Source organism: Epinephelus moara, chromosome 20, assembly GCF_006386435.1.
Source record: "Epinephelus moara isolate mb chromosome 20, YSFRI_EMoa_1.0, whole genome shotgun sequence".
NCBI classification, from domain to species: domain Eukaryota; kingdom Metazoa; phylum Chordata; class Actinopteri; order Perciformes; family Serranidae; genus Epinephelus; species Epinephelus moara.
Window position 1 is genome coordinate 17282455 of NC_065525.1, and position 19863 is coordinate 17302317.

Below are 19863 nucleotides of genomic sequence, written 5' to 3' on the forward strand. Positions count from 1 at the left end.
ACACACACCACCATGAACAACATGACAGCTAATTTGCTCTATTTTCTTCCTCAAGTTATATGCATATGTATTTATTTATTCATGATTATACATATTCACATACATGTTCATACACACATCCTTTATATTTACACTGTGTAACATGCTTGTGCAATTTCCTACTGTGCAATATTTTCTAACTTACTGTGCACTAATATTTATAAGGTAGATTTCTATATCTTTACAGGAAATGTATGTATTTCAGTGATCCTGTGCACACACAGTGTGTGCACAAGTGTAAGTTGTATATAGTGCATGTAGATTTTATCATATTTTATTTTTATTTGATCTAAGTTGTAGTTTTGTGACATGTTTATACTTTTTAGCACTTAGTTTCCATGTTTTTTCTGTTGCTTCTGACTCTTGAGCAACATGTCAGTTTCCCTTGTGTGGGATTAATTAAGTCTTATCTTGTTTTGCGTTGTATTGTTTGTGAATTGGGTGACATGAGCACCTGTGGTTATATAGATAGGTAGGCAAGTACCTGAGTGGGCAAAATGTCTTTTTTTACCAGAGCAAAAGAGGCAGCAGGAGCCATGATTTCTTTGTTCCTGTGATTGCTTGCTTGCTTTCGGAGAAATAAATCTTATGGAACGCAGAAACTTTGAATGGACAATGTGCTTCCTTTGCTTGCGTACATCACATGCCCATGGTGCGTCACTCCCCTTTTGTGTATGATTTTGATTTTACTGACAAATGGCCACTACACACCCATTTCTGGTTTTCCCACAGATACATTTAACAGCTCTGATAATGATTTAAAGGCCCTGCACATCCACACAGATGTGTTCAATTACCCTGTCTTACAAACCTCTGATTAGGAGGAAGTTGGGTGAGGCTATGCTGGGATTCACATGATGTCACCAATGTGTGTACTGAAGGAATGACAGAGGTGTAATCTGTAAGAACAAAACTAACTGGAGGGCGAGGAACATGTCAATCAGGTAGAGTGTGTAAAGCTCACGGCACTGAGAGAAGCTCTGATCGGATAACAGAAGTGAAAACACCTGTGTATGTGTGTGTGTATTATTGGTATTGGCTGTAAGAGAAATATATTTTGAATATTTCATAAACATATTCTTATGGTACATATAGAAATTATTATTGATTCATCCCCAGTTTCACATTAGTGCTAACCACTGAATAAAACAGTTGTAATAATTGGGTGTTGCGTGTTTGAGTTCAGTATCATGAATTCTCTTTTGTTTGATTGAAAGCCTTTGTTCTGTTGCTCTGCCTTCCAAATGAGTTAGTGAGTAAGCAGATGAATGCAGGGTGAGATGTTGGCAGTATGTGCAATTACATTGTATGTGCTGACACCTAGTGGTAGAACTACATAACTGCACTCTGTGGTGCAAGAGGGAATTTCTGCAGGTACACTAAAGGTGTGTGGATGTCACATTAGCATGAATTTGACATAATCACCCATTTAAATCTCAGTTTTAATGTCATTATAACCTTTATATTTCTAATTTGGAATCACAATTATTAGCTTTACTGATTCTCAGGTTTAAAGGGGGTTTGTGTGTGATTGAGTGTCAGAGAGACAGCAACACAGATTCATGAAAATCTACCTTTATTTGGATGCAAAAACTCACAACTTAAAGCGATACTGTAGCAGAGGAGAGGAATACTGATTGCTGGTTGGTTGTACGTCTCACTGTTTGGCTATTTCGTCGTCCCCATTTTGATCATCAGAGGAGGATCAGGTAAGCATTGAAAACAAGCACTCAAAACAAAAGCTTGAGTACACTGAACATTATCAGAGGATTATGTCAAAAGTCTGACAACAGATTGTAGCTTTTCTTATAAATCCCAGTCCTATTTTTATTTCTGTAAAAGGCAATTTTGGCAGTTTAATTTGCTAGATGATTTGATGTTTATAAATTGGTCCGAGCCCACGCAGTTAACGCCATCCTCTGATAATGTTCGTGACTGTTGATCTGATGCGTTGAGTCAAGAGAGAAGTTGTTTCAGTGTGATTTTTGTTACATAGAAAACTGTCCTCACTGTTTTAGCTGCCTTACACATAGCAATTATTTCTCGTGTTGTCAACTTGAGAGTGGCCTAGAGTCACAGATGGAATCAAGTGGGGACTGCGTAAAAACTCAGTCTGAGGTAAAATTCTCCAAGAAAAAAACCAATAAAAACATACACAGAAAGCAAAGCATATTAAAGCAAAGCCTAAAGGCATAAAGTAATAATACTGAAGACTGAACATAATCTATTTATTTTTCTGTACTGTAAGGTAACTTAGGTAGTTGTCACATTTTGTTCTGTCAAATCTTGCAATATAAACCGATGGTTTGATCCACAGTATGAGCTACATTCCATCATGGTGTAAACGGAAATATACACAAGGCATCTACTCGAAAGGATTGTATCAAAATGTTCTAAAAATATCTCTGGTTGGTTTCACAAAAGCAAACTGTATCAAAAGCATTGGCCGAGAGCAAGCAATATAATAGGCTTAAACCCTTTTACACAACAAAAAGCAGGACAACCAATCACGTCGCTTTGATTTTTGGACCTATGGAGTCCCATACAGCACATGCAATCCATTAAACTCAACACAACCAAAACACAATACGGGAAAAAAAGAACTTTTACAGCTGAACATCAGAGACAACCTTAGTTGGTCTATTGTGCTTCATACAGATTAGGCCTGGCCTGTCTATACAACAATCATGGGCTTCTTACTTCACGGATGTGTTCAAGCTACTGTTGAAAGCAGAGGCATCACGGAGCATGTAACTCTGAGGGCGATCATGAAAGTAATGGGACATTTACAAGAAGAGTATGTGACCACCTGTCATCAGCTTATAGTGCATTCTTCAATGCGACTTTTTGCTTCCCTGTGCTGTGTATGTCAGATCCTCCAGAGCTTTCACTGGGCTTTGCATTGATTTTTCAGACGGTCTGATTCTATTTCTGGCCTCCGTCCCCTCAGTGTCGCCGGCTCTGTGACGCCTCTGAGTGTACGTCTATGTGGCCTTAATGCAGGAGTTGTTTACTGTAAACATCATGGGCCATGAGGACTGCACAGGCAGCATGGTAGAACTGTAATACTGTAGATTGCACAGAAATCCTAATTAGTTAATTAATAACCTAATTGTTATACATTCCTATGTTCCATAACATTGCACATGCCTTTAATGAACACTTAGCACCATGCAACCTGAAGATGAGGTGGCTCCTGAATGCATCGAAAGTTGAAACAGGCCTTTTGTAGTGATTTTCTTTTTTTTTTTTTACATTAAAAGTGAGAGTCAATGAGAGTCAATGCGAAAAGATGCTTGTTAACTTATATTTCTCGTGAACTTTAACATCTATATAGTGTTTAATATTAGGCTGGCATTTGATCATCTCTGTAGATTTAAATTATGCTGGCACTTATACTGTAAAGGGCCCTTATAACTGACCATAACTTTGGGAGACTGCAGGTGATCTGACTATACTTCAGCTCCAGTTTAACCTTTTGATGACTGTACATAAAGCTATGAGGGGGCTTGATGACTGAGACTCATGTACAGTAAGGTGATAAAAGAAAAAAAACCTCAGCAGTGCAATGAAATTATGTCAGTAGTGCGGGCTTGGATTATTTCAGGGCCTGGCTGTCACGACTCTTCAGGCCGCTAAGTGTCTGATCAGGATTTTGGGGGGCCGTCTTAAATCCCACCTCCCTATGTTTGTTCTGCTCAAAGACATACAGTAAGCACAGATTTCATGTCGACCATTCAGTCCTGTCTGAGCATATGAGCCTGTCTTGGGTGAAGAGATTAAGATGGTTTGAACTTGTTAAAGGGTGAGATTGAGATGATGCTAGGTACAGTGGTGCATACCACCAGAGGCGGTACAGTGTACAGTGGTGTGTCTCGGTCTGGGTGTGGCTGGAGCGCTCACTCTACTCCTCAGCAGTGTGAGACAGCTGCTTCTCATACAGGCTGAGGACGTGATGCACAAACTGGTACTGCTCGCACGTCTGGATCATACCGCCCCTGAGAAACACACAAAGAAAGACACCCATGATGCGGTTGGTCCAGACCTGAGATATCTTAATAACGACAGGATGGATTGCTGTGAAATCTTGCGCAAAAATTATAGCCAAATCGAGGTCAAAGTTGAGCACAGACATTAATGATTCCCAAACAATGTATCCTGATGACTGTGATCTCTGACTTCTCCTCTAGTGCCACCATGGGGTCTACATTTGTTATATTAAACAAAATGTCTAAATTGTTAGATGGTTCGCCATGAGGCAGGATGAATTACAATTACTTTGATTACCCTTAAAGGGACAGTTCACGGCAAAATTAAAAATACATATTTTACTTTTACCTGTTGTGCTGTTTATCAATCTAGATTGTTTTGGTGTGAGTTGCAGAGTGTTGGAGATATTGTCCGTAGAAATGTCCGCCCTCTCTCAAATATAATGGAACCAGATGGCACTCCGCTCATGGTGCTCAAAGTGCCAGAAAAACACATTTGAAAAACTCAGAAGCAATGTCTCTTGCCACAAATCATGACCCGGTTACTCAAGATAATCCACAGACCTTGTTGGGAGCAGTTTCATGTAGGAAACTATTTTCTTTCTACCAAACTACACCCACCAACCGTATCACTGTTTAGAATGAATATCTCCAACACTCGGGAATTCACACCAAAACAATCTAGATTGATCAATAGCACTACAGGTAAGATTGAAAACATAGTTTTCATTTGGGGGTGAACTGTCCCTTTAACATTTTTTTCTAGCACACTCATCGGGACATTTTAATACCACCAAAATTTTGGTTTATGACCAAAACTCTGCAAAACTTATGACATTCCCAACAATCTCAACTGTTCTTTGTGTTTAGTGTCATTTAGCAATTGTTAGCATGCTAATGTGCTAAACAGTGATGGCGACCATGGTAAACATTATGCCTTTTTAACATCAGCATGTTATCATTTTCATTGTGAGCATGTTAGCATGCTAACATTAGCATTAGCTCAACAGTAGTTTAGCTTAAGCCCCGCAGGTATGCTGGATCTTTGGTATGGCATCCATCAAAACCTATGGGTCAAATGTCTTGTAATTTCTTGAGACTCTTTTTTTCTTAAGATAATTTGTTGCTGTAACCCAGAGCTATGAATTTGGTTCTGTCTTACTGTAAAGAGCAGTTCACCGAAATCTGAAAATTATTTTCTTGCTTAAATAGGCTATATTAGTGCTTTGACTAATTTTGTTTAGGTACAGCAAGTTCTATTTTTCTATTAAAGAGGCAGATGTTTCGTTTCTATAGAAATGTGGTAGCTACTGGATCTGCTTATCACAATTTTACTGTACTGATGTCACAAATAGAGTGCCCCAGAAGTCCTGAATCAGTCCTGAAACCCAGAAATTAGTTAGCATTTTTGCACACCCATTTCCCTCGTCTTGAACTAAATGGGTTTTTTGAATGGATATTTGGTTAAATGCCTGAAATAAGGTCTGTGGTTAACACAGGCTTAAGAGACTTTCACGTTTTGCTCCACAATATAAAATACATCAGTGAATACCTCACTCATGAACCCTGAAGCTTCTGTGTTCTAAAAAAGACGGTTGCTAACAAGTGGCTAAATGAGACTACAGAACGCTGTCATGCTGAGCTGCGCTGAGCACAGCTTTACAGTCTTGTAATAGTGATGACAATAAGTCATGTGACTGTAGTGTAGTTTGTTTATAGCCTAACATTAGCTTTTTACTTCTGGTAACTGCATTCAGGCTTCAATAATCATGAAAGCAGTGTTCATTTGTTCAAGATTACTTGCTAAACAAAACGTGTAGGTATCATGGACGTGTGCTTGCCACAGATCTTATTTTCGGCAGTAATCCAAAATCCAATGGAAAAATCCCTTAGACTCTTTGACGAGGGAACCAATGCGATGCTAACTTTTGCATTGGCCTACAGAAAATTTTCATCCCTGGGACAGTCTATGGAAGTAGCCCTCATATTTTTATTTCATTCTTTACTTTACTGAAATAAAACTGGGTCACCATTTAACAGCTCCAACACAGAAAAAAATGCTCATCTCATTTTCTCCAACAGTGCATGCAACACAATGAGCCATGACATTTTGACTTGTCAAACACAGGTGTAACTCATAGCACTAATACTGGCTGCATGCTACTTGGCTGTTCCTGGGTCAGAGCAAAGCCACTGTGCATGTAAAATACCTGCATGGCTTACTGGGACACTGAAATGGAAAGCAGCCATGATTACTTAGTTATTAGCAGTGGTATAGTGATAGCTGATCAGCTGGGTGTACTACTAGGTAGATGGGTAGGTTACTGAGACAGGAGTAAGTATTCTCTATTTATTGGCTGATAGGTGGGTATACTGTAATCGGACAGAAAAAAGAGGTGGGTATACCCTGTATACCTGCATAAACCCTCTACTACACTACTGGTTATTAGTTACATCTGTTTTTCCTTTACATTACATTAATAGGCTACTCAACGTCTAGGGTGTATTCATGACCATCATTTACTTCCCTAGAAAAACATTTACATGATGCTGTGTATCGCAAGAAGGCTGAGATTGACTTTGGTAGTGTAACTCACTGGTTGATGGTCCTATAAAATCTACATATTTACAGAAGTTCCATTTTGGGGTTAACTATCTAAACTTGAGCTCACAGCGACTTACTGTAGCTGGAGATTTGGAACCAGATCAATGGAAACTACGTCAACCATGCGCTTTTCCCATAACAAGCAAACACTTGATGCCAAGAACTAAAGATAGTCATGCGCATGGATAAGGGCTAAGAATATCTCACCTGTCCAGACGGAGCTGGCAGGTGGTTCTCAGGATGTCAACCACACCCTCAGTCCTCAGCTGCTTGCACAGGATGGAGGTGGCGATGAAGCAGCCAGTTCGACCAATTCCAGCACTGCGGACAAAAAGTTGAAGGGGGTGAAGGGACGTAGGAGAAAATGGATGGATCTGTGTATTGATTAGCAGTGATCCCATTAATTTGATTAATGCCAAATCCTCCCTGGGGAAATCAGACAGTGGAGGATTGGAGGAAGACAAATGCTCTGCCAAGTGGTTTCTGTAGTAAAAAACACAGCAGTAAAAACGGTTCCTGTAATATCAAATTGGGCAGTTTCCCCTACACATCTTTATCATCAACATTGGCTCATTACAGGCCTCTTGACTCAGAACCTTCTGAACACATTTTTAACTCCTTACTTGTCCCTATATCACAAACAGGCTACTTTTGTACCTGCAGTGGACGATTGTAGGGCCACTGGAGGGCGGAGCTTCCTCTCGGGCCCTTTCCACTTCCTGCACCAGTTCCAGAAGGGGCGGAGCCTTATCTGGAGTCTTCTGATCAGGCCACGAGGTGTACCAATACTGCCGCAGACTGCGCTCCTCTCCCCCACACTGACATGGACAGGCAATCAGGCATAAAATACAGATGTAATCACATTGCACATGTACATGAGACAGACACACTGAGAGTGATTTCTGATCAGCCTGTTGCTCTGCGTGCATATCCAAATTGTTACCTTGGTGTTAGTTGCTACGACAACAATGAATGCAGAGCAAGACAGCAAAAAAGAGGGTTATAAAAAAGAGCTTACATAGTCTACTCCCTCCTCGCCTGTACTGTAACATAATCAAATCCATCAGCTACCTCTATTACCCGAGTGTCAGCCTGACAATAATCATTAATACAACAGATAAACAACATAAACAACAAGCTTTTAACTTGAATAAACAACAAGCTTTTAGCACAGTTATATAATGGTCCCCTGATGCTTAGTAATCAGATGCAGGCTGCATTTACTGAATTATCATGTCTGGCTTGCTAAGTGCCAATGCCACCATGACCCCAAATTCAATTTAAGGAACCCATCATGAGCACATGAATGGACCCAAAAAGAACAGCTACGTCAGGAACATTGTGTAAATCATCGACCAAGGAAAATATACAAGAAGGAACGGTCATGACGACAGCAACAGCGTTCGAGGAGTCAGACTCTGATGTCAGTTCGATTGATGTTAATGGGGTGGGCACGGCAGATCACACCATAACCCATCATATCTTTGTTGTTTCAAGTTTGACTGAAAAATCCTTCCACCATATTAAAAACACACATTATGTGATGTTGACTTACATTTTTTTTATCTAAATGTGTGTGTTCGTTTTCCATGTTATTGGTCTCCAAACAGATCATGGCTCTGTTCAACAGAGGCTGAGATGCAGCTGCTGGACGGAACCATGATCTGTTTGGAGACGAATGAAAAGGAAAACAAACTCGGATATTTAGATAATCTGGTTAAATTATTTTTTCCATTACAATTAAAACAACAAAGACATGATAGGTTATAGTGTGATTGGCTGTGCCCGCCCCATGGACTCCAACAGCATTGACACCAAAGTCTGGCTCCTCAAACACTGTAACTGTCGTCGTGACCATTCCTTCATTCATCTTTTCATCGCCACCGCCCCACACACATGTCTGTAGTGAGTCTGCAAGGGCGTTGACAGTCTGATGAAAACATTTACTTTAGCCAAAACAAAACTTGGGCAGTGTTTGCTTGGTATGTTGAGAACCCAGGATCACAATCTGGTGTGATGGCAGAGAAGTCTGCACTCCAGGGCTCCATGTTTTTATTACTTTGTCTAATATTAATCTTGAGATCACACACACACACACACACACACAATCACCTGTAAAAATAATTTCAACACACACTAGGCCAGTTGTCAACAGATATACTGCAGGTTAGAGTCATTTATTGGATTTATTCGTCTGGGTTTTGAGATATCCATCTATGACTTTTTTACTGCTACACCGATACAACAGATGTGATCACTATGTATCACATATGTTTGGAAGAACAAAGTTTACTGTGAGCTCTGTGAATTATACAGAGTAATGGGGGTTATGAAAAATGTAGTTACTGCGGCATTTTTAGCCATAGTGTGATTCTGTGCTCTAATGTTGGCCTGTCTGTCCACACTGTATATCTCTGTCTCCGACTAATGCATGAAATACCATTAAATATTAGGGTGCAGTGCATCTAAAACTCAGGTCTTCAGCATGATTTCTGTTCTGCCCATTAGCGTCCGCAAAGTCAGAATATGTAAGGTTGCGGTCACACATGAATAAAATCAACTCAAGCAAGTCCATTTGCCTACGATATAGCACTTATCATGACCTGGATGACTGAGAATCTTCACCAACATCCTGCCCTCAGATGTGCACAGAGGTTAAAATCAGCTGCACGGGACGCAATATTTGTTTTCCTTGTAGGGCGAAGGCATGACCTTCCCATGACCCTCCCTACTCTGCCTTACTCTGCCTCTGATTGGCTTTCCCTGACATTTTTACCCTAACCATGACCAATCTCACTCCTGATGCCTTAACCTGACCAACCCAACAAACGAAGACAACGTTGACTTGCTAATCAGAGGGAGGGTAGGGAAGGACATATCTTCCCCCTCCTATGAAAAAAAATTGCATCTGGGACCCTGTAAAGAGGTGTGTCTGATGATGTGACGTTACTTTGGCCATGCGGACACTCGCCACCCTCGTGGATGTGTCAAATCAGTCCTCAGGAGGAATCGTAACAACCGGTGGAACTTTTCTTCAAGCACTGTCATCACATTCAAATTTGTCCAGTTGTTTGGTTTAAAAACCAAAAACCTGCAAAACTAATGTCATTCCCATCAGTCTCAGCTGTACTTTATGTTTATTGCTACTTAGAATATGCTAGCTGCTAAGTGATCACGGTAAACCTGCTAATATTTTAGCATGCTGATATGTTACCATACAGCCTCACAGAGCCACCAGTGTGGCTGTAGACTGTTAGTTTTGTTTTGTTTGTTAAGTTACGTGTTAATGCTTTGAGCACTGGAAATTAAATTCACCTCCAATGTATTAAAAAATAAAACTGAAGGCATCTGCATAACTAGATATACCACTGAAGATAAATGGCAAAATAGCTAGTATTTCTGCAATTCATTTGAACTGACCCCTCAACTAACTGTATTTAGTTATATTGTGCACTGTATTCCCCCTTCTTGTGTGACATTATAACAGTCTTTCTGCGTCTTACCTTTAAAGTAAACACCCTCAGACTGTAGTCATCCTCCTGGGTTACCGTGACAACGGTGATCTCGATACCCTCATGGGTCACAGTGTCCTCGGGCCAGTACTCTGCACATTTCTACAAAACACAATGGATTCAGGAGTGGATATTTTTACCCATCTGATTATCAACACATCTGTACATTTACCCATTATTGTATCCATCATTATCATCATCATCATCATCATCATTTCACTGACCTCGTTTTTCTCCTCCAGGTTGGTGATCATCACTATGATTGGGCTTTTCTCCTGCCACACCATCCTCCAGAAGTCCCCGACTGTGTTGACGGTGGGACCCTGGGTGGCAATGTATGCACATTCCTCACCCCCATAACCCTACACACACACACACACACACACACACACACACAGAAACATGCCCGATGTTGTCATATACAAATATCTGTTTCTCCTAACAGTTAGCAGGACACATTGAAAACACACCAGGTCATATCCATGAGGAACGAATACATTTACAGTGGCTACATCACAGAGCTGCACTGGGCAAGATTTTGCTTATAAATACACACATTTCCACTTACTTTGAGATAATTAGCATTGATGTAGGTAGTGAGGAAATCCTCTTCATCCAGTGACTTCAAGATCACTCTGCTGTGTGTGTCTGGAGGTGGACAGTGTGAGATTAACATGGGAGAAAGAGACAGATGGGTCGTAATACAAAGAGATGCCAGCAGAAGAAGATAATATTTATGCATACGTGCCAGAGTACATGTACATCTTAGAGCTTGGCTTTATTACAAGGCTGGTTCGTGTCTCTTTGTGTGCTGTGTCTCATTGTGAGTATCAATATTCTGGTGCACTGAGACAGACCTTTTACAAACACATCTGAGCTAAATAGTTGATGAATATGTGAAATTATTAAAGAGAAGCAGAACAAAAAAGCAGTTTTCACAGAATTTACAACCACATGATCTCTTTTAAGTGACTGTTCTGGTTCGTGGTGCAGCTGTACTCACTTGGTAAGATGGTTTTGTAGCGGTTCTTTCTCACCAGCCCTGGGTAGTTGTACTCCTTCGGGTCCACAAAGTTCATGGGAGTTTCCTGCCACAGAACAATGGGTGCAACAACAATCAACCCTTGCAGAAATGCAGGGGAAGCCCTAACCATACCTTCAACATACATAGCAACAAGACAGTAAGAAGATGAAATCCATCACTGCCCTTCACACTACTTTCTGCTGCTAATTGTAGGTGATTGAAATTCTACGGACACTTTGTGTGTGGTCTTGAACGCACATCTTTCTGCCTAGCAGACACTGACTTGAATCCTCTGCGGGTTTTCGTATGCAAATATGCCCGTATCTATCCTTCCTTCGCCCACTAACACACAGTGGAAAAGCTTACGGGTGTGTGCAGAGCTCCGCTGGGTGTGTGTGTGTGTGTGTGCGTGGGTGTGTGCATTTGTGGCTGTGTGTCTATGTGTGTGTGTGTGTCAGTGTGCGTCTTTTCCGGTGAGTCTCTGTTCATCCCTGTTAATCTAAAGCATGTAGGTGGGTGAGCTGCTGTTGCTGCGCTCACATAAAACTCAGCCTGCAGGCTCTGGTCATCCATGGCCCGTGTGTGTAGCATGGCAGGGGTGAGAGTGTGTGTTCCCTGTCGGAGGTACTCCTGGGCCGACTGGTCTCTGGGGGAGAGCTGTGCTCCGTAGCCGTAGGGCTCAGTGCAGCCCGGTGTACACATATCCAAGGTCAGGGAAACGTTGGAGCCCCTCCTGTGTGAGACATCTTGAATCATACAAATGCATGTACAGATGTAGATGTACAGTATGTTTTCCCATCTGCTATGTCCAGTATGGATTTAAAACATGAATACAGCATGCGCCTTCCTGCAGATCCAGATATAAATGCACACAGACAAACCCACAACTTTCTGTCTGTCATCCTTTTCCCACCTCTTACTTCTAAAAATACTCCCAGCCCTCTGCAGCCCACTCTAACCTCTCCTGAAGCCCCACTGGTGTGACAGTGAGGGTGGCGGCGTCTGCCTCTGTCCTGGTGTCACAGCCTATGTCAAAGACTGGAGTCTGGGGCACGGGGTCCATGTCCAGCAGGTCCTCCTGAGCGTCTGTCCACTCCGACAGGGTGAAGGAGGGCTGGCGGCTCACAGACTGACGCCGATCACCAATGTCCCGCACCACTGTTCCTGACGACCACAAGCCAGTGCCGTAACGCCACTTACACACCATGTGGACGACCTGGGGAGAGGTTAGTGGGATGAACTGCCAGTTTTCCCTTCAACTGTGCATCTATGTATCAGTCAATAAACAAATCAGTCGAAAACTAAACTAGCAAATGAAAAAAGAAAGAATGATCCCATCAATCTAGTTCCTTTTAGCAATGTTCTGATACCATTTTTACATTTCCGATACTGATACTGACTCCTAATCTTGCGTATCTGCTAATATCGTGAACCGATCCGATGCCAGTGTGTTAAAAATTACGTATATTGCTAACCCGGTGTGGATGTGATTTCTATCATTGTATGGCATGAACAAATACATACAGATGAATGCATGAATGCCAATGAAATGTCTTTATCTAATTTCAATTTAGTACAGTAATTCAGCTCATACTATGACCTCACCTTCATGCAGAAATTACCAAATGTTTTTAACATAGCATAAAAAAAGTTTTGGGTAGGCACTGAATGACTTCTCCAGTGGTTTACCATGATAACACAGATGGCGACACCGATGCCTGCAGTTCCATGGACGATCCAGTTGTGCTGTTTGGTGTTCACAACCTCCCTCATCAGCACCATGGACTGAGCAGTGCAGAGAGAAGAAGACAACAACGAAAAAGGCAGTTAGACAGAGCCAGCACTAGATTCAGTAGAGTCTCTTTCTCTCCAGAACCGACACTTACATCCACTCCAAAAATCGGGTGGCAGGGTAAGATGAAGCCAAGGTAGAAGTCAATGACTTGCAGGGCTTTGTAGATGGAGGAGAGAGGTCCGTTTCCCTCCACCACAAAAAACACCCAGTACCCCTGGGAGGAGAGAGGGAGGGAAGGCAGATTGTCACTGTGAACTCTCCACTCATTCATGCACTGGTGATCAGGCAGCGCTGTGGCTGCTCTCAGGTGAAAAGGGAACAGAGAAGAACAGAAGATGGCCTATTACGCAGGCATAAAAAATACATGTAAATTGACCACATGCAGTCTGGTGTCGTAATCATGGCCGCGTTTACACGGCTCTTTTTGTTTTGTTTTTTACATATGGTAATGTTGCACCTGTTGTTTTTGTCCAGAATGAATCAAACATGAAGTCAACCGAGATAAAAATACTAAAGAGGTGTCCAGTCGAAGCCCCAGTTATTTTTACTTTAAAAAATACGACAATGTAAGGACACATATGATAAGAAAATGTGGAAATGTAAGGGTCAAGATGAGCGAATACCTTGTGCTCAAGTGTTATCTGCATTGCTAATGTTGCAATTACACTGCTGTGGTGTAAATACTGGTCTACAATACATGCTGAGCCGAGAACCAAAGCTTATGCAGGAAGGTCATAGCAGACATTTGAGTAAAAAATCAAACAAGTTAAGATTTTATCCACTTTTACATAATATTTCTGGTCTCATCTGATGTCCTCTCACGTACCGTGACTTGGGAGACGACAAAGAGTGCAGCCCAGCAGTGGATCTCAATCACGAGCGCGTACACCTTGTGCATGAACACCTCCTCTCCCTGCGGGCTTTGGCCACCTGCGGGCCCATCTTTGCATTTTGGCCCGTCTTTTTTGGGGCCTCCGTCGCCTATTTTATCAGTCCTCGCGGGCTCATCAAGCCAGACGGGGTCCTCGTCAGGCCTCAGGAAGATGGAGTCCTCGGTGTGGGAACGGGTGGAGCTGCTCAGCCGGCGGGTCATGATCCCCCTGTTAAATGAAGGTAATTAAGATGTCTTCCCTCCGTGACCACCAGGCTTTTAAAGCTGGATCCCGACTATGTTTTAACATTTATTATGTGTTTCCTTTGAACACCATCTGAGAACTAACAAAATACTGAGAGATCTTCAAGAGTGCCCAAACAGCTAAAGACAATGTGTGCTTCAGTTGTTGCTTTAACCCCTTGTCAACACACACACAAAGTGTGGGAAGTGTTATTTATGGTTTTATACTGTTTTTGAGACCTTTGATATGGTGTTAGATTCCAAGACACCCTGTGTGAACAACAAGCCCACAAAACTTCACAACTTTACAAAATAAAGGTTTTTAAAATGTCTTAGTAAGCAATCACACTTTGGGGCTTTTTGTCTTTGCTCTACTAATGAGACACGTGCACGGAAGAATATTCAACAAAACTATGTATTGATTTCCAGTTCAATTATGCGCAAGCTGTGTTTGTCAGATTGTGTGTGTTTATCCAATTGTATGTTTATAAATGAGCGTGTGCATGACAGAAAGAGTTGTGCTTATTCCACAGGCCTACTCAGATGTATAGCTAAGCGGCTTGGAGTGGCTCTCATCTCCGGATCCTCTTGTCTCCCTCAGATTGGACTCTATTGTGTGAATGTGTGTGTGTGTGTGTGTTTGACAGAGAGAGAGAGAGAGTGAGAGAGAGAGAGAGAGAGAGAGAGAGAGAGAGAAAGAGAGTGTATGTATGTGTATGTGTGTGTGTGTGTGTGAGAAAGAGAGAAGCTCTATTGTGGAGAGATGAGTCAGGGGTAGCGTGTTTACAGCCCTGTCCGTCGCCTTGGCAACAGAGTGGCTCTCATCCCTCTCATCCGTCCTGAGCATTATCATCTACTGACAACACACACACACACACGCAGCCTCTCTGTATCAGTCAGCAGTGTATTCAAAGCCCTTTTCCGCCCTGCTCTTTTGTCCTTCAACCATTAATAAAGGTGTTTTGTACATTTGGCTGATTACCGCCACGTGGTGTGTGCGGATGTGTGAATGCGGGGGCCTGTGAGAGTGGTGGTGTAGTGTTTGCGCACATATCACTTTTAACTGAATGTGTTGCTGATGCCTAAATTTGTCACCAATGAGTTTGAAACAAGTTTTTTTTTTTTTTATCAATGATTACCAACCAACAATGCAGACGAAAAAATGACTCGCCAGTTAGTGGGATATCAAAAAAAATCTATACAGCCTGTCACATGACTCACCTATGATAGATGGCAGGGAACTGGGGAGGGAGTCAGATCACATGATCAAGTTAAATCCTGTATCCTGTGGCAACCAGCCGTTGTCAGCCATTGTGAGGCAGAGTCAAATCTGAAGGACAGACGACAACAGCCAAACATCACATCTCGTGTGTTCGACATTCAAAATGAGAGGAAAGAGAGATAAAACAGGAAATACAGGACGCTTAAACACATGGTTTATCTAAATGCTACTATACATCTCAAACTCAGCTGGTCACGCTGAGACAAGGTTTGGAATGTTGTTTCATCTAAAGACGGATCAGAGTAGCACCCTTGTCAGCTCCCAGCTGTGCTTTCATGAGCGGAGGATGGTGATGTAAGGTGACACAGTAAACTGTCAATATTTCTTCCCCTCTCCTTCTTTCCCTTCCTCCCTCTCTCTCCCTCCCTACGAGGCGGGGACGACTCGAGCCAGACTAAGCAGACACCCTCAGAAATACATTCAGATTGCTCCAGTCGAATCAGTATGCATGAAGTCAAGCCTTCCCTGCTCCTCTCTCCTCCCTCTCATCTCCCCTCCTCTCCTTCTGTGCCACTGGACCCTGTTGAACGAATGAGGTGAGCTCAGCGGAATATGAGACCACACCAGTAGCAGGAGCTGTGTCTGTGTGTGTGTGTGTGTGTGTGTTAGAGAAAGACAGTGCAGGTGTTGAACAGAGGGGAGCAGCTTTGAGTCCTTTTCTATCTCTCTTTGCTTGCTGCGAAGGTGGTTTTGAAGTGATGACGCCAGTTAGCCCAGCCCGTAGTCATGGCAACGTGCATACATGCAATGTACACACACATATAACGTACACACACACACACACACACATACAGATTGTGTTGTGTAAGAGAGGCTGCGAAAGTTCAACGTGCTTCCGTTTTTTAAAAACAATAGCGGGGCAGGTAGATGAGTGGATGGAGGGATGAATGGGAGGAAAAGCAGCTCTTTTTTGTGTGAAGGTTGTCTGAGGCAATGACGCAGTGAGGTTGGCGTTTTGGTAACTGTGGCAACCAACATACTGTAGCATACACACACAAACACACACACTTTGGCAGACACACTGCATGAAAAATGAAAAACACAAACATGCATCTGCACTGGGAAAACAGTGACAATATTCACATTTGTCTTGAAAAAGAATTCTGCCTCTCTTTGCTTTGGCTCTTTGAGGTAAATCTTTGGTTTTCTGTTGCTCGCTTTGGCTGCTCAGCGCTTGCTTGGTGAGCTGTTTGGTAGATTTAACCAGGGCTGTAGCTTGGATTTTAGAAATACTGATGTCATGAGTCCCCCGACCCCCCAACCCTCACATCTTTTTAACCAAACACAGAAAATAAAGTCTTAAATTCTTAAAAAAAAAAAAAAAAAAAAAAAAATCAACTGATAACTGATTTCATTTCTCAACATGCTGTGTCAATGTTTTTCCTCATTGCCAAGCATTCTAGATGGTAAATACTGAAAACATTTTCATTTATAGGGCTAAAAGTGGCAGAATTTGTATATAGTTGGATAAAAACAACTGAAATAAGAATATAGAATGTACCAGAAATAATACCGAGAATGCGACCTCTGTGTCCTCAATGATAAGTATAGCCCTGCATTTAACACTTTAACAAACACTCTTTAGGTTCTGTTTTGAGCTTTGAGATAGTTAAAATTGTCCAATGTCACACCGTAAGTGTCAGTTTCACGCCTACTCTGTCTCAGCTCGTTCCAGCTCTTGACCGGAACTATATGATATTAATACTGAGAAAAAATCAAACCAAGACTCCTTTGTTTTTAAAGCCACACTGCTAAATTTCTTTTCCATCATTTTGTACACATTTCTCCAAAATTGAGCCTCATTTGACGCAGATATTTGGTCTCTTTGCAGGACTTTGGGATCCCCACTAGAATTTGAAATGAAGCTCTGTGGGTTTGAATGATGATGATGGTCATAGGTGAAGATTTCAGAGGGGGGTGTGTGGGGTGCGTGTCCTCTTAAATATTTAGAACATATGCGTTTGTCCCCCTCAATAAAAACATAAATGTCGTGAAGAACTTCTATTTTGGCAGAATTATAGACTTTACACCATGAAATTGATGAAGCGAAGGTACCAATTGCTGCATACATATTCACCAGAACACAGGAAATTAGGTGTTGATGCTCAAAATTTTCTGGCGGAGGACCCCCCCATATCCCACATGTCAAAATGAAACCTACACCCTTGATGACAGATGTTATTAATACCCAGAAAATGATAAAAAATCTGTCTGTTTTTAGCTCATATACAATGTTCCTGTTGATTGTTCAGAAGCTCACAATGTACAATAAAGCTGTTGTTCAAAATTACACATCACTGACAATCTCAAGCTGCAGTAACAAGCTGAATATTACAGTAGAGGGAAGTATTGCTACTTAAATAAAGCACCTTTGACAGTGCGATGACTTTAACTTTATTTGGCAGTAACACCACTATCTAAACACATTATTCGGAGAAAAAATGTACAACCAAGGTGAGTGGATTTATGGCAAATAAGTCAAACCTGACAGCTGATTCAGCCTCATTCCTCACTGAAGGTCTACTGTCTTTGGGTCCTTACAAACATCACCCCCTCAGTCTTCAAATAGCGTATGTGTGTAGTGTTTCCATTGATCTGCATCCATTCAAAGCACCCAACATCCAGCTGAGTCTGAGCGGGGCCATACAATAAGCCCCAGCAGAACCACAGGACCAGGAAGGGCTCTCTGCTGACAGCTGTGTAAAGCTCTCTCCCTGCAATCAGGAACAACGGGAATTAATCTGGTTTAGTTTTTTTTTCTATTTGGTGACAGCTGGCTCGTGTTTTAATGGACATTCTCGATGCTACCAGTGTGTCCATCTGAAAAATAAATGTGCTCACATCTGTTTTTCTACTCTGTTTTCATAAATGGCCAGGATTTTGTTTTTGTCCTCACCATTACCGCAAAAAATCTCAGGTACAGCAGCATTTCCTGTTTCCAGAGTGAAGTATCGAGTGTGTTGTTGAAGTGCTGAATGTGTCAGGGAGACGAGGGAAGAGGAAGCTCTTACTGAAAGTGATGATGGGATGGTAACATGAGATAAAGTCACGAGGGCCAAGACCTGCCTCATCAACCTTTTTCTGTCATACACACTCGCACAGATAAAATCTTGATATCAATACACGCATAAGCTCACAATGACCTTAGAATTAAATGCCCAGCGAGCCTGCAGCTTCCTCCTGTATATCACAGAGACAGATAATCAATCAGCTCCATTGTTTACATACACTCCTACAATCTCTTGCAGCAGCTCCAGGGGCATTTCAAAGAGAAATTTCATTAACACACGTATAAACTTACAATTCAGCCCGAGCTTTACTGTATGAATAATTGAAATGTGCTGCATAGCGAATTGATTTACAGGCTGCTGGAGATAAATTTGAATTCCCGGTGACAAAGGGTTGTGTTACATGATTGCACTGCATCAAAACACCAGTGCAGGAATGGCATTCTCTGGCAGTCATTCATGCTAAGACAAAACACCATTCATATCACGTACATGGCTACGGTGAGCTAGAGCGACCACACAGTGCAGAGCTGGATGGATTAGTAATGAATCACCCAGGGAGGTGGACTGTTGCATCTCTCTCTGGTAACTCCCACATTGTCACATAGACATGATACAACACAGAGGAAATCAAGCTCTGAATAATAATAGATGAAGAGGAAACGCACAGTTAGAACAGCACAGAGGAACCAACCTGTTGGCAAATGATCTGGTTTAATCATCAGAGGATAAATACGCACATACAGAGGCTACATCACACACGTCCATACCTTTTCACAGCCAGGGAAGCGCAGCAGCCATATGAACCATGGGGGCTTTGCTGAGGAATTGGTATTCACCTCATGTCGCACAGCCACGGAGGGGGAAAGAGGGAGAGACAGAGGGAGTAGAGGAGGGCTGGAACAGTCACTCACCCAGAGCCTTAAGTCTGGTTAGGATAAGTCCTCTTACCTGGCTGAGCCTGTCTTCACATCGCCATCTGCCGCTCTGCTCCCTCCGAGCCAAAGACCAGGAGCCAAACACCAAGAACCACGCCAATCCCTTTACTGCTCCTCTGTCTGGGAGAAGAAGGAGTGTGTTTGCATGTAAGAAGGAGACAGTGAGAGGCAGAGGACGTGTGTGAGGGTAGGACAGGCAGAATCTACGGATGTGTGTGTGTCTGTGTGTGAAAGAGAAATAGAGGTATAAAAAAGTCTGATTGTTTTTTCTTTTGTTTGTATCCTGGAGGAGAGAGAGATCCACAGGCGGCAGCTTCGTCTAGGTATATGCAGCAAGAGGCTGTACGGTAGCCTTGGCAACAGAGCCAGAATGAGGGAGAGCAAGCGAGCAAGCGAGCAAGCGAGGGAGCGAGGGAGCTGGAGAGCGAGAGATAGAGAGACGCTGTGTGTGTGTGTGTGTGTGTGTGTATGTGTGCATTAATCACATTGTGGGCACATAAATCTGTTCACACTGTCACATTACGGGGACTCACCTCCAAAAAGATCACTCCCACATG

The 19863-nt window shown here is 42.3% G+C and overlaps 1 protein-coding gene across 2 annotated transcripts; it reads right to left on the bottom strand.

The window, feature by feature from the left end:
- Positions 1-1602: 1602 nt before the first annotated feature.
- ptpn5 (protein tyrosine phosphatase non-receptor type 5) lies at positions 1603-19672 on the bottom strand. 2 transcript variants are annotated; one of them, XM_050074205.1, is made up of 14 exons: positions 19320-19672; positions 15300-15408; positions 13791-14064; positions 13056-13178; positions 12859-12954; positions 12129-12385; positions 11710-11902; positions 11149-11233; positions 10714-10793; positions 10370-10507; positions 10137-10247; positions 7291-7451; positions 6841-6954; positions 1603-4037 (listed from the first exon to the last, which is right to left on the bottom strand). In XM_050074205.1, the coding sequence occupies exons 3-14, from the start codon at positions 14055-14057 to the stop codon at positions 3944-3946; spliced, it is 1719 nt and encodes a 572-aa protein (XP_049930162.1). In that variant the 5' UTR covers positions 14058-14064; positions 15300-15408; positions 19320-19672; the 3' UTR covers positions 1603-3943. The 2 variants fall into 2 exon arrangements, with proteins under 2 accessions (XP_049930162.1, XP_049930163.1); XM_050074206.1 differs by having other exon boundaries at positions 19139-19672.
- Positions 19673-19863: the final 191 nt, after the last annotated feature.